Genomic DNA, 21693 nt, shown 5'->3' with positions numbered 1-21693 from the left:
GTTGGGACTTGTCCCACAGGTAATTTTCCTTGAGACTCATTGCAGAAGCAGGGTCTGCCTGACCTTTTGTTCAGCTTTCCGGCAGCAGCACCAAGACGTGACTCAGTGCTGGTTTGGTAAGAGCTGTTTATGTGAAATTAAGAGTGGGAAATGGGGGGTGAACACTAGCAAATATTTTCTACGAGTTAAGGCTGTTATTCTCCAAAATGCTCTGCAAAAACACAATGGAAACCTCTCAGTGAGACACTTGAAGCTGAACAGAATAAAGTACAGAGAGTAGGGAATTACACTGCCCTGATGTTAACGTGCACATGGCCTCAGATGGCTCTGCTATTACTAAATTCCAATGATAATTCTGGTGATAATTGTTCCCTTTATTTCTAAACTGAATTGTTGTAATTCATTATAGTCTTGTCTAACAGGTCAAATTACTGGAAAACTAAAGCAGATACAAAATGAGTTACTGATAGTGCTCTTCTTTGGAGCCTCAGTTGTTTGATCAGTCATTTTACATTATTATATATTTTTATTGGTTGCTGGTGACATTACACTTTGAATTTTACGTTATTTTAACTTCCACAGTTCCTGGTCTAGGCTGCTGTGAACTGACCATTCTTTATATAGTTTTCTGACAAATATCACAGCAAACAGATCCAGAAATGCTGTTTTGTGAGTCCGTGTTCCTGTAAGTCCCTCCCACTTCCCAGAGGTGTTCTTCAGTCTCAGCTGAAGGAGTTTGTGTGTAGAGTAAGAATTAGTCATTAAAGCATGATAGGAGTACACAAATGCTCATTAAAGCTCTGTGCTGTTGGTGGCTGTGTATAAATTCAACATCATACAGTTACAATTCCCCCAGAGCACCTCAACAAATGCTCAAGCTCCAGAGAAATCCGAAATCTGTGCTGACAAACTTTGAATCGGGGCTGTGGAACACAATCTGCCTAATTTGCACCAACCATTCATAGTGTGAGAGCTCTGAAATACCAAGCAAGTGAACACCCAGGCAAAGGTTGTGGTTTCCAAGATGTCTTGCTAATTGCTCTGGCTGTGATTTAATGTTATTTATTTATTACACTCCATTATTTTCTCTAGCTCAGTTAGCTTACAACAAAACCCTGAAATATTGGAGTTCAAATCCATCGTCCTAGCACCATGATATTAAATCTTTTCTAAGAGAAATTTTATTTTAATTATAAGCTTTGTACTAAGGCTTCATTAGTTTCTATTACAGAGCTAATTGCAGGTCTCTTTTCCTTATTTAATTTTTTTTAGCAACAAAAGTTCTTAAACCAATGCTTATTCTACTATGAGGATAAATTCTGCAGTAATTATACAGAAGGCAATGGATGAATTGGACTAGATTTACAAATTTTCATGCTAAACAGTTGCAGGACAATTCTGCTTAGGTTGAAAAGAGTATGTTTAAAGAATTAAATTAATTTATTATTTAAATTCAGAATTTAAGGAATTCTGAAAAGAGAGGAATGCCAGCTTTCATGCTGGATTTGGTATCAAGTAAATATAGACACAAATTTGTAGAATTGAATTTTCACTTGAGCTCAGGGAAATGTGGACTGGGATGTTTGGGATGAGGGAATTTGTCTTTGTTGTGATTTTTTCCAAACATGCAGTGCTTTTGTTTTTAGGTTTTTGGGTTGCTCTCAAAACAATCTAAGCAAAATACTTGGTTTTGGAGATTTCCAAACTTAGATAAGTTGCAATTCTTTAGAACATTCCATATATGCTGAGTGTTCTTTCAAATGTTATTGTTCTTTCCAAGATTGATTTATTTGCCAGTGCAATTTTTTTACTGGGGATGCAAAGACAAATTTGAATTCCAAAATAACTTGTAATTTGGGCCAGTTGTGGGTTTCTGGTGGAGGTCTGTCTATTTGTGTTCATTAGTGGCATTCAGTTCCCACAGCTCTGTTTCATGCTAGACTTGACAAGCAATTCAAAGACTTTTTAATTTATAAAGCATCCTCTTAGGTGTTTAGACCTGGAAATGCAGAAATCAGTGTATGGGATGGTTTTGGAGGCTTATTCCAAGTCACGTTTCAAGTTTGTGGCAGCATTGGGTTTGCAGAATGAGCTTATGAATCTCCAAGTGAAATCTGGATTAGCGAGATCTACCCAGCCCAAGAAGAAAATGTTTGCACAAACATCTTTTAAGGGAAACTGATGACTTTCACAAGATCTTAAATAGATTGTACTGAATTAATTATCCCAGTCCTGTAGTTAACTACACACGAGACTGTAACTGGGACCCAGCAAGCTAAAAAGGAGCCTCCATCCTTCCTGAGCCAGCAGGAGCTGAGCCAAGCTGGGCTCGGCTGAAAGCCTTTCTTTGTGGATCTTGCTGGCTCTCAGTGTGAAAGGTGGATGGAGGCTAAAAATGGCTCAGGAGCATGGCTGGTGTATGCAGGGAATAGCAATGAGAACGGAGTGAAATCAGAGACTGAGCCCTGGACACTGTGGAAAGCATCCAAGGGGGTGGAAAATGCACAAGCGAACAGGTTATGTGTGGCTGCTGCACGGGGAAATGGCAGAAGGGAGCAAAAGGGAGGGGGGAGGGAAAAAAACAACAAAACAAACCACAAAACCAAAGGACAAGTGAAAGGGAGATGCTCTAAGAGACACGAAGGGATTATCAGGGTAATGTTCTTCCCCCCGAGGGCGGTGGGTACTGAACAGGGGCACTGAACAGGTACTCGGGAGTGGGCACGGCCCCAAGGCCGTTTGCATTTGAGCAAACACTGCCAGGGACGCACAGGGTGGGATTTTGTGGTGTCTGTGCAGGGCCGGGAGCTGGATCGATGATCCCGGTGGGTCCCTTCCAACTCCGGATATTCGGCTGTATGAAGGGCGAGCCTGCGGGAGAGGGGTCAAGGAAGGAAGCTCTTCCTGCGGGGGAGTCCGGGGGGCAGCGGGTGGCGGACAACGCAGCGCGGAGCGGCTGAGAGCGGGCGACGGCGGGCCGAGGGGCGGTAGCACCTCCGTGACAGCGGGCTGGGGCCGAGCTGAGGGACGGAGCGCCGCCATGAAGGCGGCCGATCGATGCCTGCCTGGCTGAGGGGCGGCAACCCCTCCATGAGGGCGGGCAAGGGCCGAGCTGAGCGGGGGTCGGTAGCCGCCCCCCCATGAGCGACAGAGCCTCGCCATGGGGATTGTCGATGCTAGGCTGAGGGGCGGCAGCCCCGCCAAGAGGGCAGGTGGAGCCGGGCTAAAGGCGGCCGATCGATGCCGAGCTGAGGAGCGGCACCCCCGCCATGAGGGCTGACAGGAGCTGGGCAGGAACATGGTGGCGCCGCCCGCCCTCCTGAGGGCGGCTCGCTCCCGCCCCGCGCTGACGTCACCCCCAGCTCTGCCGGCGCCATTTTGGACGCTCACCGCCGGGGGGGCCGGAGCGGGGCCGCCCCAGCCCCGCCGCGGCCGCGCCGCCGCCGCCTCCTCTATCCGCCGCCATCGCCGCCCGCCGCCGCCGCCCGCCCCGCGCCGCCCGCCCCGCCCGCGCAGCCCGCTCCGCCCGACCCGCCGCGGCCGCTATCGCCAGCACAACATGGCAGGTAAGGGCAGCCTGCCCCCCCTGCCCCGGCGTGGCTCGGGGGGCTCTCCCCGCTGCCTCCCTGGCTCCCGGCCGCCTCTCCTATTCCGACTCGCTTGCGCCTTGCTGGTTGTGGGGTGGGTTTTTTTATCCTCTCTTGTGGGAATTCGTGCTTTGCTCCCACCCACCCCTCCTTCCCTCCGTTCTCGGGGGAAAAAAAAAAAAAGCATGGAAGAAGCAAGGTGGAGCGGGAAGTGGTGTGTTTTGGAGTTGAAGAGCTTGCAGGCAGGGTGGGTCTGCTGCCTTTTCGTGGAATCATGGAATGATTTGGGTGCGAAGGGACCTTAAAACCTGTCCAGTTCCACACCCCTGGCATGGGCAGGGACACCTTCCACTATCCCAGGGTGCTCCAAGCCCCGTCCAGCCTGGCCTTGGACACTTCCAGGGATCCAGGGGCAGCCACAGCTGCTCTGGGCACCCTGTGCCAGGGCCTGCCCACCCTCACAGAGCAGAATTACTTCGCAATATCCCAGCTCAACCTACTCTTTGAGTTTGAGCCCATTCCCCCCCTGTGCTGTCACTACACGCTCTGGTGAAGAGTTTCCCCCTTGAGGCTTTGGGGTCGGTGCTTGTGGTTATTTCTCAGAAGTGCTGCCGTGCACGGAGAGGTTCCAGGTGCAGGCGGTGTCCAGATTGCAGTCGCACCCTTCTGTAGGGAGCAGCCTCTGAGCATCTGCAAATGCCAGTAAAATTTGGCACAGGGCGTAATTAAACAGCACAGGTCTCGCTGTGTTTTCTTTGCCATTCTTTCCACTGCTTGCTCCCCATTTCACATCCCGAAGTTTTTAGGCTTGGGAGTGTGTGTGCAGAATGGATCTCTTCCCTCTTACTTTTCCTTGCAATTTCTTCATTTGGAAATTTATTCATCCCCCTCCTCTGCACATGAATTGTCTTTTCAGTGCTTTGCATGTGGAGGAGCAAAGCATAGGAGGCTTTGTGAGGCTTGTGCTTTGCCTTTCCCCCCTACACCATATGCACATGCTCCACCCTCCTCTTGCCGTTTTAGTCGTGGGGGGAAAAAAGTGCCAACTTAGTTCATGTAAATTGTATGGAAAAGAGGGCTTGAGCTGGAAGTAGCAGGAGCAGTGATTCTCTCCAAGCTGTTCCCTTTAAGTGCTGCTGTGGTGCTGGCTGCTAAATGACAAATGAAGAAGTTGAAGCGAAGAGAATGTGTTGTAGGATTTTGGGGGAATGATGGGGGAGGGAAAGCATTTTGCCATCTCCTGCATAACTTGGTTCTGTTGCTTGCCTTCACCTCCTCAGGTTATGCAGCTGGATGTAATCCTTCAGGGAAGAATTTATAGCAAGTGAAAAATGCAAACTGTACTCTATTCCAGGACTTCTTATTCTGAAGCGCTTCATCTTTTCTGGAAAGATTATTTTCAGGCTTCTGATTTCTTTCTCTTTGAGTTTTTTTTACTCCCTTAACTTGGGAAGAGTCTCCTCCTGCATTCTTTGTTATCTCCAAAGCCCTACCAGAGCTCGGGATTAATGTGTAAATGCCATCTGTTGCTCAGCCGGTTTGAGTTGTGTGGAGGAAAAGTTCCATTTTGACAGTGGCTTTTGGAGGAAAAAAAAAAAAAAAGAAAAAAAAACAACTGAGGCAAGCCCATTTCTGGCTCTTCCTGTATGTCCTCAGCCCTGCAGTGATTTGCTCAGAATGAAATGCAAAAGAAATGGGTGGTGATTTTTGGTGTGTGTTTTGGTGGCACGGTTCAAATGAATCACTGCCTTCAGCCGAGGCAGTAATGTTCCTGAAGTTTTCTCTCCGATCCGTTTTCTACGGTAGTAGAACTTGTCCTCCTCCGATTGCTTGTTTGCTTTTCTGCTCGGATTTGCTGCTTTTTTTTTAGGCTGCTAATTGCTTTCATTACTTCTGCGAAGAAACTCTAAAATTGTGGTAAAATTCTTTTTCTTTAGCCTTGAGTGCATAGGGTCGGCGCAGCGGGTTAGTGAAAGGAGGAGATGAGTTGTGTGCTTGGTTTGTATTGGCTGGGAGATTGAAATTTTCTAAAAAAGCACAGCTCTGAGAGTTTCTATTTAAGTCGTTTGTGTGTGTGTTTGGGGGGTTCTGACTGCTCAAAGCTTTGTGTGAAACACAGCCGATAGTGCGCTTGAATTTTAAATTCAGTTAATGTTGCTCAGTCCAGCGAGCTTTGGTTGAGTGAAGCTTTTACTCTGCTTGTGCTTCCCTGTTTTTGACAAACCCTGCATTGAAGGCTGACAAAAACAATATCCAAAGGAAAAAGGTGGGGAGGGTGGTGTGTGATTGTGCCTCGGCCCTGCTGAGGAAGTGGGCGTGCACAGGCTCTGAAATGTGCAATCTGGAACCATTGTGTGCTTGTGCTGCTGCTCTTGGGGGGGCTCGTTTTATTGAATTGTTTTCATTTTTTTAGGAGCTGGAGGAGGAAATGACATTCAGTGGTGTTTTTCTCAGGTGAAAGGCGCTGTAGATGATGATGTAGCAGAAGGTAAGAGTAATATTTTTTACTGTTTTCTGACTTTTTAACCATTTCTTAGGTGGGGAGATGTGGATGTATCCCAGTGCCACTGAGTGCACGTTGAGCAAAGCAAAGGGACATTTCCTGTGCATTCCCATATCCAGATTCAGGTTTAAACTGTGCTTTGAAAGTATCATTCAACACTCTTGTAAAAAAGTTCAGGCTTCCTGACTTTTTTTTGCTGGAATTGTTTTCTAAGATTGTTCATATTTTTCAGATTTTTTGGCTTTTGATTTGTGTTTTTTCTTAATCTGCAAAATGGGGATTGTGATGCTTTAATTCCTCAAGGAGGTGTTGCTAGAATTAACATTTGTGCTCTTTGAAGATCTAAGTACTAGATGAAGTAATTACCCCAATCTTTCTAGCTCCCATTAACAAGAGGCAGAAGAAATCTGAATATTTGTGCATGCCTGCTTAATACATGAGGAGCAGCTTTGGCTTTGAAATAATAATACTGGAAATTGTCTGAAACTTTTCCAAGCTGGCAGTGACAAGTGTCATGTTACACTAAGATGGCTGCCTCTGAATTTCACTGCAAAAACTGCACTGTTTGATTTTTTAATTTTTTTTTTCCTTGGATTTGGGATCATTGGAGGAATAGGGATCATTGGAGGAATAGTGCTTTTCTCTGTGCTGGAGAGCAGAATCTCTGCTGTGATTGTCCTCGAGGAAAGATCCCCTGACTTATGGATTTCTTTGGCCATAAAGTCCTGTTGGCACCAAGCAGCCTTTAAGTTCATGAGTTAAAAGTTGTCTTTTGCAAGCAGTTGGCCTTGCCACTTATGTAATTCCTGGGTTTTTTTCTTTTTCTTGCATATCTTGAATGCTCTGGCATACAAGTGAGATGAGTGTTATATTTAGAAAAGCAGTAACTACAGTTTCCACTATTTCTCTGCTTGACATGTGGTTCAGAGTAGCTTGCAAAGGCCAAAAGAAAATAAGGGTATAAACAGAACTGAATTGTTTTTATTTATTAGCTGCAGCATGTGGCAAACTATGCCCCGAGGCTTCTGTTGTTTGCAAGTTGGAATATATTTTTTGGAAATGAGAAATATATTTCAATTTCAAGTTTAATTTTAAATTTTTCAGGAAGTAGATTTTAAAGCTTGAACTCAAAAGTACTGTTAAATGTGGTATAATTTTTCCCCTGACAGATTTAAAGTTCTGTAATCTTTGTTTTATTTACATATCAAACAAAATCCTTAATAATCCTTCTGCAAGTATTGCAGAAGTTGTGGTTATGGTGAAGTTGTGATGCTTGCAAATAATTCTTCATTAAGATAGATGTTGATATGCTTCTAGTAGTAGTGAACTTATATATAGGTATAGAAAAAAGCCTTTACAGGGATCTGGAAATGCAGAAGTGAGGAAATAGGAAGGACAGACTGAGCTGTTTTGAAGCGTTGCCCTTAGTGTGTTAGCAAAGGTGCCCTGCCAGCCTTGTGCCTCTGCCAGGCTGGGGCTGCCCTGGGCACTGCTGCAATCCTGGGGTGGACTGCAGGGAAGCCTTGGAGAGAATTAACTGGCTTCAGTTTCAGCGTGCCAGGCAGTTTGGTTTCCAAAACACTGTAACAATGTCCCATTTTTGGTTTATAGACAGTGTAGCCTTCTGATTCTGTGACTCAAAGAGTGAAGAGAAATTTTGTTTCATTGTCAGCTATACCTGACTTTGGATGAGTCTTGAGGTCCAAAGTGTGTTATACTGCAAGGTGCTGTGAAACTGAGCTGCCCAGGGAGAGATCCCAAGTGTTGTTGATGTTGTGCTTGGCTGTAATTCCTGTGTGGAGCTGAAATTCTGCTACTCCCGTGTGTCTGGCTCCCACAGTCCCTACTGGAAGTTGGTGAAAGCAGTTGTGTCTATTGATTTCTTGTTGTACATCACAGTGTCTTGCTGTAATTCTGTTGGAAGCATTATGTATCAGGATGGTTGCATTTTTCCATTTCCTAGCAATATTTCTGGCTTTAAGGTTCACTTCACACAGACATGGAGCCTTGTGAGGTTCTTGCACCAACTGGAGCAGCAGCTTCTGGTCTGTTGGAATGTCCAATGCCAAACTGATGGTGGGTCCAAGTGCAGTCTGAGGACCTTTTTTGTTCCCTGCCTTTCCTTCTGCTTTCTTGGGGCAGGCCCACAGAGAAAGCTAAAGGAAATCTTCCTGTCTCAAGCTGTAATGACTCTGGAACCACTGTGGGCTGCCAGAGAACAGATCTGCACTCCAGGCACACCTGTGGTGAGCACGGCACCAGTTTGTGTGCAAGGCTGTGAAGGTCTGAGTTTGGAACGGCTACAGAGCTCAAAATCTAAACAGCAGTTAGTTGTGGAATGTTGAACTTTCACTGAAAACAAATGTAAAGAATTGGGAGTTTTACTTTCTGTTTTCCTTCTGTTGGTAACTTAGTGTTGCAATATTTACATTGGAAAGCTGTCCTGAACAAAACCAAAGGAGAGAGAACCAGGAAAACGAGATCATTTAATTGCATCAATCACTGGGATACAAACTCAGGGGTCTCCCTGCAGTGGTGTTTGTCTATAAAACAGGCCCGTGGAGAATAACATTTTGGACAGTAACACTTTTAATACAGTAACAGTTGCACCAACTTTAAAAAGCCTGTCAAAAATGCTATTCTGTAGCTTCCAGTATGGATCAGGCCCGAGCTGACCTCCAGCCTTCCCATCACATGTATCACCTGTAGTTCTTTAGATACTTGCCCTAGGCTGGCTAGTTGTTACAAAGTCAATATTTGGTGGCTTTGGTGGCTGAAACATGAACTCTGATACACAGTCTTTAATTTTCTGGCTTTTGAACCACTGTGTGATGGATGGATGTGACATGGAAGGGGAAGGGGGGGAAATTGTGTCACTAAAGCCTGGGGAAGGATGGCACTGAACTTGCATGTGGGACCTGCGTCTGTTACTGCTGTGGTGAAGTTTTTCTACTGAAAATGTGAATGTGAGGGGCAGAAGTAGCCTCTGTTCCCTTGGCATGTATGGAATTTACCCTTGCTTGTAAGCTGTGGCCTGGCTGTGTCAGATCACAGTTAAACACAGAAATCAGCTTATAAATTGAAATACCAGTGTCAGCTTCATTATAACTCTGGTCCTTAATTTTAATTGATTCTAGTGATTTATCAGTGTGTTGCATGAGGACAAAGGTTGCTGTAGTGTGTGCTGCCTCTCTGAAAGAGCTTTCCTCCTTACTGACTTTCATAGCCAGGTCTTCTGGGGTGGAGAATGCAGAGTGCTTGTTTGTGATAAGTTCACTATCAGGTTATCAAAAGTGTCTGTAATATACAGATCTCTTTCTTTTGTGCCATCACAGTTTCGGTACAAGTGAGACTTAATTGTCCAGAAATACTCTGGTGTTTTCTTAGTGGAAGCTTCTTTTATGAGGATAATTATAGAAAAGGATTACAAAGATTTTGTTGGTTATACTCTTTTGCTGTTCTTCAGAATGTGACATAATAGCAACTGCAGTTAGAGCAGCTGAGAGTTGTGAGTTTAAACTGCCTTTGCAAACTGCACACTTGCCTAATGGAGTGAGTTTGTACTTCAGAACTCATTCAGTCAATTTGTTTAATTGCTCAGCAGAAGGAGAAGAGTCAAGCAGCTCTATCAATGTTCTTTCAGGTGTAATTCAAAGATATGCAAAGGTCTCATAGTCCAGGTCCAAGGCTGGGAGCCAGAACTTGTGTCCTAAGCTTTAACCTGGAATGATTACTGCTCATCTTGGGCACGTTGTTTAACTGTTTTGTGCCCAAATTGTCTCTGAAAGAAGCATTTGAATATCTGCTGTGCTTGCTATTACCAACTTTATTTATGCTTAATGCTTAACCTTTCTGTGATTCTGTGATGCTTTGGTAATTCTCTGTGATTTGCTTCATGTCTTCTCTTAGAGCCAAGAATGGCTGTGTCTGTTTTAGAGTGAAAATGATGAGCAGATAAAATTCTGTCCCTGGCTTGTGTGTGGTAAAAGACTGAAACAAAATTGGGCATTTCCCTGGTTCAGGAATGCTTTCTGTGTTTGGTTCTAGGTGTGTTATGTCTGTCAGATGTAGTTGGATACTTACTTTTGACAGATTTCAGAATTGCAGAGCAGCAATGGGGACTGATGTTGCTTCAGCAATGGTAGTTTGTCTTGAATGCATGAAAAGTGTTATTTCTGAATAAAGAGGAGTGAAGGCAGGAATATGGATGGCTATAAAAAGGTTGTTTACTGCAATCTGCAGGGTTTTGGTTGTTTGGTGGCTTGTTTTTTGGTTTTTCTTTGGGATTTTTTTGTTTAGTGTTTTTTTTTGTTTTGTTTTTCTGGTGGTTTCTTTCTATGAGGATTGATGGAATTGGAGAGGAGAAAAAACTCTCAGAGAATGAGTGACAGTGAGGTTGCAATAATATTGCTGAGGGAAGATTGGGATATAGTTGTGGGAGGGAAGCTAATTTGGGTTTTAAGAGCTGTGGTTATGTTCTCTATGCTCATGAGGTACCATCATTGACAAGGAGCAAGGCCTAGGAATAGGTTTGTTTTTAAGAGCTAGTTTGAAATATGCTGTGGATGAGAAAAGAAAGAGCCAAGGTTACAGTCCTGTTCTGTATTCCTGAGTGTGCTTCTGTATTTGAGCTCTTCAGCTGTTCAGAGAACGTATCTGGAGAGAGAAATGGGCTACTGTGTTCTAGGAGCTGCTGCTCTGCACGGACTGGAGTGTGCATTCCAAGTGTGCAGTCCCCAGACAAAGAGCATTTAGCAGGCAGATAAATAGGCAGTGACTGTCCAGCTCCCCAGAAGTAAGTCAGTTCTCTCTCTTGCATGGCTTTGGAAGCTGGGGCACTCCAGCTTGTCACTCAGGGATTTCTCTGTCCCTTCTGTGAGGGATTGCTGTTCTTGGGATCTGTCTTAAGTTAAAAATGAGTTATTGAAAAGGCTTTTGTGTTGGAAATGCAGTGCTAGAGTGTGATCAGGCCATCAGACTCCACAGCACACACGAGTACAAGCTAGGCTGTCAGCAGCGATCTGGATGGAGAACAGCTCTGCATCAGCTTTGTGAAACTTTTTAGCTTTTCATCTTATGGCTGCTACCTAAATGCTTCTGCTTTGGCTGTTTCTACTGTAGGAATGGGTGCAGTTTGTCTTGAATGCATGAAAAGTGTAGTAGCTGTAGAATGTATTTCTGCTGTAGTGGTAGCTGTAGAATGTATTTTTGAAGAGCTAAAATGAAGACTAAATCTCCCAGTGGATGCAGAGCTGAAGGAAGAGTTAAAAGCTGGGCTTTCCAGGCTGTGCTCTCTGTCCAGTGAAGGGTTAACGCTGGGTGCTCCAGGCTGTGCTGTCCAATGAAGGGTTAACGCTGGGTGCTCCAGGCTGTGCTGTCCAATGAAGGGTTAACGCTGGGTGTTCCAGGCTGTGCTGTCCAATGAAGGGTTAACGCTGGCTGTTCCAGGCTGTGCTCTCTGTCCAATGAAGGGTTAACGCTGGCTGTTGCAGGCTGTGCTCTCTGTCCAGTGAAGGGTTAACGCTGGCTGTTGCAGGCTGTTCTCTCTGTCCAATGAAGGGTTAACGCTGGCTGTTGCAGGCTGTTGTCTCTGTCCAATGAAGGGTTAACGCTGGCTGTTGCAGGCTGTGCTCTCTGTCCAGTGAAGGGTTAACGCTGGCTGTTGCAGGCTGTTCTCTCTGTCCAATGAAGGGTTAACGCTGGCTGTTGCAGGCTGTTCTCTCTGTCCAATGAAGGGTTAACGCTGGCTGTTGCAGGCTGTTCTCTCTGTCCAATGAAGGGTTAACGCTGGCTGTTGCAGGCTGTTCTCTCTGTCCAATGAAGGGTTAACGCTGTTGCCGTTCCAAGCCGCAGTGGCCGTGCCCCCGCCCCCTCTCTGTTCCCCTCCCCTGCCTGTTCAGGCCCAGCTGCGCGTTTGGCAGCGTTTCTGTTCCAGGCACTCCTTCCCACTCCCCGGCATGGCTGCTCACCTCAGAGGACGGTGAATTTGTTGGGGAAGCTGATCCAGCTGAAAAATTGGTAAAATCTTGGTTTTCACTGGATTGTTTTTGGGCTGAATTGAGCCCTGCTGAGATTGTCAGAGCTCTGCATGTGCTCATGCCCGTGTGGAGAGGGATCAGGTGGCTCAGAGGAGCAGGAAGAGCTCTGGATGAAGATTGGTCTCTTTTAGGACCTTACAAAAGAGTAAGGCAGTGCAGGACCCTGATTGATCTCTGAGTGCTGTGCTGCTGTGAAGGGTAAAATCAGCTGCTAAAAAGAACTTTAAACCTTTACTGTTCAAGTTCCATACTTTGAATATGTGCTATCTGCAGGCCAGCAATAAAAATCACTGTTACACTATCAGAATTATTTTGTGATGTACTTTTTTATAGTACACATGGAGTGGGTTTCCCACTGTGTCCACACAAGCAGTCTGTGGAAATGGGATTTATTCACTGTTGTTTTGAGCTCTGTTAGTAAAATGTTAATATCAGTGTTGTAACTTATTAATATCAGTTCAAGTTAAGTTTCTTTGAAGTTGTTGTAGGAAATAATACCAATTAAATGGGAGGTGGGTTATTACTGATTGCTTTATTGTAAAGCACTTTAAAAAAAAAGATAATCTGACAAATTATAATCTTCCCTTGTCGTGTCTTATCAGTATTAATATGATTTGAAAAATGGATCCCTTCTTTAGGGTTTCATCTTCACCTAAATGGATGTATTGTCTTGCATGAAATGCTGCAGAATTAGTCAGCCTTTGTTTTAGCTGCTGTTAAAGTGTGTATGCAATTAAATCTGCTCTGTGTGCCTCGTGGAGCAAAAACATCAATTACTGATGGTACCCAGTGAAGGCTGCAGTTTGTCCTTTCATCTGTGGGAAACACTGTGCTCCCACAATAATTTCATTCTAGAAGATGTTTTAATAACTGCCTTAGGGGTATTTTTCAGGCCTTTTCTCCTGTTTTCAATGCTCTGTAGTATATGCAGCACCATAACTGTGTCTACAGTATTTTTAGTGTGGAGTGAAAAGTTTAGCAGCACAAATGAGTGTTCAGCAGTCACGTGGGACTGTGGTTTGCACTCAAAGAAGTTATTGAAAGGAGTAAAAAGCCTTGGCTTAGGTTGATGTTTAGGTTGTGAATGTGAACTGTTACCCTGTTCCAGTGAAGATGAAAGCAGACAAATGCAGGAAGTATTTATTAATCCAAACCAATTTGGAATAATCTCTTTCACGAAGCAGTGGTAGCTCTTGCAGTCACAATAACAATGCAGGGATGGTTTTCTAGGCTTTAAACTTGAGTGGAACACGTGTAATTACAGCTTTGTTACATTGCCACAGCTCAGTTGTGCCCTTGCAACATGCACCAGCTAAATGCTGCTTTTGTAAGGTCAGTGTGTCAGTAAACTGGAACGAGATGGGACATTGCCTTCTTCTGTGTCTTTGAAAATGGGGAAAGCATAAAAAAAAGTCTTAAAAGGTAAAATATTGATACCTTGTGTGTGCACACTTGTTAATCATTTTCTGTAGCAGGATTTCCTTAGTTGAATATAGTGCTGCTCACGTTCTGGTTTCCCACACGGGCCTGCTGTGGAGCGCTGTTCCATCAGGGTGCTCTTGCCTGGCTCTGCAGTGGCTGCAAGGTTTTGGGTTGCTCATTTCCCTTTGAAATTCAGTACCACCATCAGGTTCTGCTGCTGTGCTCTGATGTTACTGAAAACAATTTGAGGCTTCTCTGTGTGCCTGTAATCCAGTGAGAGAAACAGAAGTGGCTGGAAGCTTCTCGCTTCCCTCTCCTGACTTATCAATCCTTTGTTAGGCACTGGAGGAGAAGCTATTCATTTGGTCAGCCATTCTTCACCAAAATGGATTTTCCTCTCGACCATCCCCAAGTGACAGCACCATGAAGGGAACCAGCATATTTAGGTCATGTGCAGTCCCTGAGGCAGTTCTGTTTGCATCTAATTTTGGAAGAAAATTTTAGGGTCAGGAAAGAAGTGTTTTAAAGAGTTGTATTGTAGGAGAGATTGATTTTCCCAAATACACAGAAGGTGTTTTGTGTGGAAATGTTCTCTTTGCATTTTCAGTTGCAGTTCTTAAATTAATGCTCTGGGAGTAATGAGAGCTCCAGACATACACAGTTGGCACTCTGGTTTTGAGAACCTGAGCAGAGATAATTGCACTAATTCAGGAACAGTTGAGGTAGTTGAGACGTCATGTTATAGTTGCTTATTTAAAATATGGTAAATACAGTGTAACTTCTATTATATTCTTGTTTGTTGAATGCCAGTAACTCTATTTTCAATGACTATAAAAAGTATATCAGTGACCATTATTTGATGCTTAGAAGCAGTTATTTTAGCTGTCATTTGTGCTGTTGTTCAATGGTGATTGGAGAAGTCATGAGCTATGTTTGTGTATAGTGCTTATAAATATAGTCTGAGGGTCTTGCGTTATTTTCAGATAACTTGGGAGTGAATTGATCCAGTGGACAAGAGCTACATACTGAAATAAAGCTTTGGCTTTCATAAAAATATAATGACTCAAAGACACTTGTTTGAGAGTCCTTGGGCTGTTCTCCAGTGGAATTGCCTAACAAGCCCCTGACTTCTCTGGTTCTGCTTTTGGTGCATTGAGTGGGGAATAATATATAGAAATATTGAAGATAATAAAGAAAAACTTGGATTATTTTTAAATAAATACCCAGTTTTGCTTGTTTTGAAGTGTGACCTTGGTGTGGGAAGAGGAATTAGAATTCAGATTGCACCCCAGCCTGCCTGTAGGTTTGTTGTCACTGCAAGTATGAGAGAAATGGTCCTTCCTGGTGCCTCTGGCTGTCAGTGCCCTCAGCTGAGCCAGGGCATCCCTGAGCTCCAGGGTGGCCACTTGGGGAAACCAACCCAAATGAAAATTACATCTCTGGGATCCCTTTTGGATTCATTTTATTCCACATCAGCTTCTCCGGACTTAATTTGTCCAACTTTTAGCAGATGTTTGTGGTGGGATAGGTGGAGTTCTACAGGAATGGGATGAGAGCTGAGAGGACGGATTGCTTCTCTTGGAGAGTTGGTAATGTTCTAAGGCAGCATGGGGAGCTGTGGAATTGGGAACAATTCAGCCTCCTCAGCCTTTTCACATTGACAGTTGATCCCTGCTTGTTCATAGTCTGCCTTTCACATGAAAATTCGACTTGAAGACATTTCTTCTCATGGATCAGTATGAACAAGCAGCAGTTGAGGTTGAAGCCTGCAGTGTTCATTCTATAGCCCAGCAGTGAGAAAATGGCACTGTTTATAGAGGTAATAGTCAAACATTCATAAGCTGTTTTACTGGAATGTGGAACTGGCAGGAATGGCTTTTTGCCCAGAAGTTTAAAACTTTCTGTATAATCCTTTCTGCCTTTTTTCAGTCAGTTCTCCTCAAAGCTTTGTGTCATTGTTTTGGTTTACTTTTATTTGTTTGTTTAAGCTAAATCCTACACTCCTTTCTTTTGTGTGTGTGCATGTTAAAGAAGCATCCCTAGGGTCTTTCATTTGATTCCAGATCCTTCTGGAAGTGGTGAGCTGCTTGGGAAAGCAGGAGGAGCTGAGAGCAGGGCTGTGTTCCTGCAGCAGGACACGTGCTGTGCTTAACCCAGCTCGTTTGTGTCTCCCAGTAATGAGGTGCCTCAGAGGAAAGGGCAGGAGGAAGACAAAGAGCGTTTGAAACAAAACAAAATCCTTGGATATTCTGCACATGAGGTTCTTGGCTCCCTGCAGCTTGGGGATGCTTTTGCTTGCTGTGACCTGAGGAAGCTCATCCCAAGCCTGGCAGTACCAAACACCTGCCTGTTTAGAATATTAATGTCAGAGAATATTCTGCCTGTTTCTGGAGGATGCCCATCATTCTGCTGGCTCTGAATTGGCATCCCCAGCTGTGCAGCCAGGTCAGGGTGCAGTGCTGCTGCCAGCTGTTTCTGCACTCTGCTTAGCAGCGTGTCTGTGTTAGAAAATGCCTGGGGGGGGTTGGATCCTGCATTTCCTTCCTGTTCCTTGCTCACTGGCCTTTTGCAGGAGTTGTCAAGATAAGCGTTTCTTTATGCCATAGACTTTTTCATGTATACACTGAAATTCTTTTTCCATGGTTTTAGTCTGGCATCTTCCAGTTCATGTTTATTCTTACCAGGGTCTTTGGTCTGAGGTCCCTTTTCTTACAGAACTCTTATTACTCTTTTGCTTTTTGCCAACTTCAAAGTTTCAATTTCAGTGTCGTTGTTCCAGGGCATAGTGGGGAGACGGATGGAAGATTGGAAATGGAGATAACTGAAAGGAATTATTTGCAATTGTTTTCTTTGGAGTCATTTTAATCCTTCCCTACTTTATTTTCCCTACTTGTGAGACCTGTGTGGTGTTTCCTAAAATAAGGTTCCAAAACCTTTGATAGTTTTTTTGTAGTGATCTTTGACAGTCTTGCAGGACACTAACGCTACTGAAATACTCCACTTTGTTATATATCACACATATATGAACAAATTATATATATATGTAAAAAATATATAATTTTAGTCTTTATATATATTTAAAGATTAAAATTATATATAATTTATAAATATAATTTTATATAATTATATATAAAAATATATCTTATATAATTTATAAATAACATATAAATTATATAATATATATTCATATACATTATATAATATATAATTATATATATTATATAATAATTTGTATATAATATATATAATTATATATTCTTTAATATATGTATATATAATTTATAAATGTAATTTATATATGTATATATATGTGTATATATACACACATATATATACACATATATATATATACACACACATGTATATATAATTTTTTAATATATATTCTGTTATACAACTCTTCCAAAACCCACAGAAAAGGTCCTGGTCTATAAACAGACATATTTGAAACAAACACTTAAAAATAAAGGTTGGTATTTTGCTTTGACTAGTGGGCTATATATATAATCTTAAGTGGTGTTATAAATATGCCTTGGAGTTGTCAAGATTCCATGTGTTGGGATTCTTCAAGTCCAGGCCAGAAATTAGAATTGGCTTCTGTTTAATGAGGATTTTTTTCAAAGAAGCTGAAGCATGTGTGCCTGGCCAGAATAGAAGCACAGGAGAGCTCTGGCCAGGCTGGGGGTGGGGGAGGAGAGGGCAGCCGGGCCATGGAGGGCTGTTCTTCAGGGCTCCAACCCCACTGAAGGTGCATCAGGTACTAAAGGCAACTGAGAGCTGAATGAGTGACCAGAGTGAGGGCAAGTAATGGGAAATTTGGATTTTCCAGTCACTTGATGCAGCTGTGTATTTATCTCTGCTGGAAACTTCAGTTGTACTTGTGACCTTCACAGGCCCTGTGCTCCCCAGCAGGCTGCCTGAGATTCAGCTGGAGCGCAGCCCTTCCTCCTGCCCTCCCTCCTGCCCTTCTGCTGGCCAGGAGCAATTTCTGATTTCATTGCTCTTGCTTACAAGAGGCACTTCATGCATTGGCTGAGCCACAGCAGCCTCCTGCATTCTACACACCGAGATGAAAAGCCTCCAAATGTTTGGCCTGAGCTTTGCACCTGAAATCAATCTTTTGGTCCAAGAATGTGTTAGAAGAAAGTGAAACAGCAGGACAGTTTTGAGGAGTTTTTATTATGTCTAAAACAGGAATTCCCATCGACTCACAGAGTTCTAATTTTGAAAGGCATTGCTGAAGTATTGGTTTTTTTCTGTAATAATGCTAAATTTTAACCTGTGGTGTGTGTTCTGGAGTGGCTTCAGCAAAAAGAGAAAATGAAGGTATTGCAGAGCTCTGTCTGTAGCTTTCTCAGTGACAAGAAAGGCACTGCCTGAAGGCTTCTTTTCTCCGTGTGCAGAACAATGGCCCAGTATGTTATTTCCAAATATATTGTTATTTGCAAACAGAGCAGCAGCTCCTGGCTGCTCTGTGCTGTGCAGCCTATTGAAATTCTGGCTGTGATTCCAGCAGAGATTTTTCCATAAATAGCTCTGTACTACTTGGGAACACAAACAAACCCTGAAAAGATCTGAGCTAAGGTCTGCTGAGGGACTGCTTAGCCTGTTATTAGTGTGTACTTCTGGTAGATAGTGTGCTGGATATGAGGAATTTTTCTATAGGGTTATGTAGGGGCTGTCAGCAGGAATTTAAAAGTAAATAATTACCAATCAAATTAGATCCAAGGACTCACAAATCACCTGTCTTGAGCATAGGGGAAAAAAGGATAATAAAAATAAATATGAGGAGAAGCAAGTAAATTCTCTTTCTGGATTTTTTAAAATAAAAGCTATTAGGTAATAACTAAGCATTAGGTTAGGGTTCCAGTAAATACAACTTGAAATTAAAATTAATTATTTTTTCCATGAACAGACATCAAAATTTGTGCTGATTGGATGTTTGTTATATGAGTTAATATCTGCACTGGGAGATGGGCTGTATTTTTCAGTGCTGTGTAGGTAAACACCCACCTGAATAAGCAATACAGTAATATTTTATAGAATATTCAATTATAATTGGTGTAAGCTGTCTTGAGTAACTTGTAGTCTTGAGGAGGAACTTGTAAACATCCTGTGAAATAGAAAAGAGGTGAATAAACACTTCTGTGTTTCACCTGGGTCACAGGGCAGATTCTCTGCTGGTCCTGTTGCTCATAAACTTTTTTTCTAAGATGGAATAAATCCCCTTTTAAAAGCAATCAAAGAGCATAAAAATAACTTTGGCATTTGAGCAATCCCTGCTCAGAGTGGGGACTCTGGAGTGTCCCTAAGCCCTGGTTCCCACAGCAGATGTGTCTGTCAGGTGTCAGAGAGCAGCCCCACAGGAGATCCCTGGGACTCTGTCTCAGGGCAGATCCCTCTCTCTCTTGGATGTTTCTTTGGAACCTTTGCCTGTGGCCACTGAGCAGTGTCAGAAGGGCCTCAGATCCTCACTGCCCAGAGCCTGGGGTGTGTGAACTCAGCTCTGCTGAAGGAGCTCCTGCCCTGGGGTGTGGGGTGCACCCAGGGCTGCAATGGGGATCAGCTCTGACTTGGGGCTGGGAACTGGGGACAGCTTGGAGTCCCAGAGTCCTGGAATGCTTTGGATTGCAAGGGATCTTAAAGCCCATCCAGTGCCACCCCCTGCCATGGGCAGGGACTTCTTCCACTAGCCCAGGGTGCTCCAAGCCCTGTCCAACCTGACCTTGGACATTTCTAGGTCTGGGGCAGCCGCAGCTTCCTTGGGAATTCAATCTCAGCCCCTCACCACTCTCACAGGGAGGAATTTCTTCCCAATATCCCATCTTGACCTACTCTCTTTCAGTTTGAACCTATTCCCTCCTGTCCTGTCTCCCCAGGCCCTTGTAAATAGACCCTCTCCGTCTTTCTTGGTAGGAGGAGCAGCTGAACTGCTGACACCCTTTTCCTCTTGAAGGCCTAGGTGGTATTTCTGAGCTTGTTCACGTTTTTTTATTTCATGAACATTCTTTTTCATTCTTTGGAGGCACATTGAGAGTAGCTCCCTGAGAAACTGGGAAGTAAAATAAAGCAGCTCTGCACTCAGCAAAGCTCCTGCTACCAAGGGGTGATTAGCCTGGGTTTGCAAAACAGATACATTGCCAACATATTTATCATGGCGAGAAGAAATAAAGCTTTAAAGCTTCAATAAGGCTCAGTCAAATACTTCTAATGCATTTTGGGGAATCCTTATACTCTGTATAACTTGCATTTCAAAGCATGTCTTAGGAGAATTATGGAGCACTTGTGTGAGCATTATGGATAAACCCTGAGGAGCTTTGAGAGATGAGCTGTGCCTTAGCTCTGTGCATGCAGCTTTTCCAGGCAGTGGTGGCATCAGATGGAGTTGGGGTCTCCTGAATCTTTGTAGATTCCTTTATCTCCAGGTCTCCAAGGGTGTCCTGTACAGCTCACAAATGTCATAAATAGACATTTAATTTCTTTGTTTCAGCATGAAGTTTATTCTGGAAAATCAGTAAACATGAATTTTTTGCTTCAGCAGTGCTAAAATTGAGTTGTTACCCTCTTGGAAATTGATACACAGTTTTGCTGCAACTTTATTAATGAGAGGTCATCAAGCTTGTAAGTTAAAGCTCTGCAGGCAGAGAAGATGTTGGAGCAAGTCGTGTACCAGAGTGTTAAACCCAGGCAAATGCTGTGTTAGAAGTTAAATAATCCAATCTGTTATTTATAAGTTTTTTTGTCTCAGTTTTCCTTCTATTGCTCAACAAGTCCCAGTTTTGTGAGTGATGTGACAGAATGTGCAGGCACCTGAGGAGATCTCAGATTAGGCAATTGTGGGCATGAAGTTGGTTCCTGCTGGAGTTAATTTTGTTCCCCTGTCATTAGATCTGTATGATCTGTATGCAGTTGTACAAAGGACAGCAATGATGAGTAATTCCGAAACTAAATTCCACACAACACAAATATAACTGAACCATTCTGTCATCTCTGCCTCAGAAATCAGTGTAGGTTTTGGTAGCTGCAATATTTCTGAAGGAGCTGGGGCTGGTGTGGATTGTGTGTAGCACTCAGTGCAGCTGCTTTGTTTAAAGGGATAAGGTGTGGTTGAAACAGGAAAATTCCAAGGAAAGGAAACTCGGTCTTGTGTGATTTAGCCAAATTATCTCTGTGTTGCAGTGATCCCTAATGTTTTATCTGTATTCAAAACTGTAGAAGCAGAGTACCCTGACACTGCCAGTCTCCAAACAAACCATAGATTTCATATTCTTGCCTTTTAGCAAATATTTCACTTGGGGATAAAAGAAATTTGCTTTTAGGTAGAGTTTTATTGCTGCAGCACCAAAGAACATGTGCATGCCCATTTTTTCAGTGCATTTAAGGAAGGTTTGGTTCTGACTTTTGTGGGTTGTTAAAAACTTCATTGGTTCCCAGAATTCCATGGCACTTGATGGAAGCTTGAGGTTCTGGGCTGCTTTGCACCAAAGCAGGAGCACAGTTCTCCAGATGAAATGTAATGGAAGTGGCTGTGATAGCAGCAGGGCACAAGCAAACCTAGGCCAGGTACCCAGGGTGTCAGGTGGATTTTGTGGCAGATGATGTTTTGAAACAAAGTGACTTAAGAATTATAATGCATTTAACATAAATGTTGCTTAGGTAGCATTTTTTTAAACTTTATGTATCTGGTTGGTTTTTTTCCCCCTATTTCCTATCAAACTCATCATTTCTCATGGAGTGCTTAGGGGTGCACAGCCTCCACCTGTGGTGTTATCTAACCTCTGGATAACTGCTGCTCCCAGGCTTTTTTTGGTAATCCTAGACTGTGATTGAAGAGGAGTTTGTGCTGTAATTGAAGGGGGATTGATGCAACAGTGAGTGTGACACATCCTCAGTAGGAGGGCCACTCTGCTTTTCCTCTTCCCTGCCTGAAAATAGATTTTAGCTTCAGGAGCTGGAAGCTCTGAGCAGCTGAATTTTGTGATGTTGGGAAACTGAACCCCACAGTAGCTTTTCCATCAAACAGGTGTCTGGTATGTAAAAATGCTGAAACGCTGGATTTACTGCTGATTACTTTTTTGTTTAAAAGCAGAACAATTCTGCTTGGAAGGAGGATAGCTTGTGGACAGATTGAGCCCTTTAAAAA

General features: G+C 43.4%; 1 protein-coding gene across 3 annotated transcripts in view; it reads left to right on the top strand.

Annotated features, from left to right (window-relative positions):
• The first annotated feature begins 2485 nt into the window (after positions 1-2485).
• The window catches only part of PPP2R2A (protein phosphatase 2 regulatory subunit Balpha), a 39628-nt gene continuing 20420 nt past the window's right edge, over positions 2486-21693 (top strand). Inside the window, exons 1-2 of one of the 3 annotated variants that reach the window (XM_014272324.3) lie at positions 2486-2516; positions 6001-6075. In XM_014272324.3, coding sequence (XP_014127799.1) covers positions 2501-2516; positions 6001-6075 — 91 coding nt within the window. In that variant the 5' untranslated portion in view covers positions 2486-2500. Of the gene's footprint in view, positions 2517-3170; positions 3567-5265; positions 5390-6000; positions 6076-21693 lie in introns of those variants that run through there. The other 2 variants (XM_074558884.1, XM_005494469.4) reach the window with 2 other exon arrangements.

This window comes from Zonotrichia albicollis, chromosome 26 (assembly GCF_047830755.1).
Source record: "Zonotrichia albicollis isolate bZonAlb1 chromosome 26, bZonAlb1.hap1, whole genome shotgun sequence".
Classification (NCBI taxonomy): Eukaryota; Metazoa; Chordata; class Aves; order Passeriformes; family Passerellidae; genus Zonotrichia; species Zonotrichia albicollis.
Note: the sequence above shows the minus strand (reverse complement) of the source record. Positions and strands in the feature narration are given on the sequence as shown.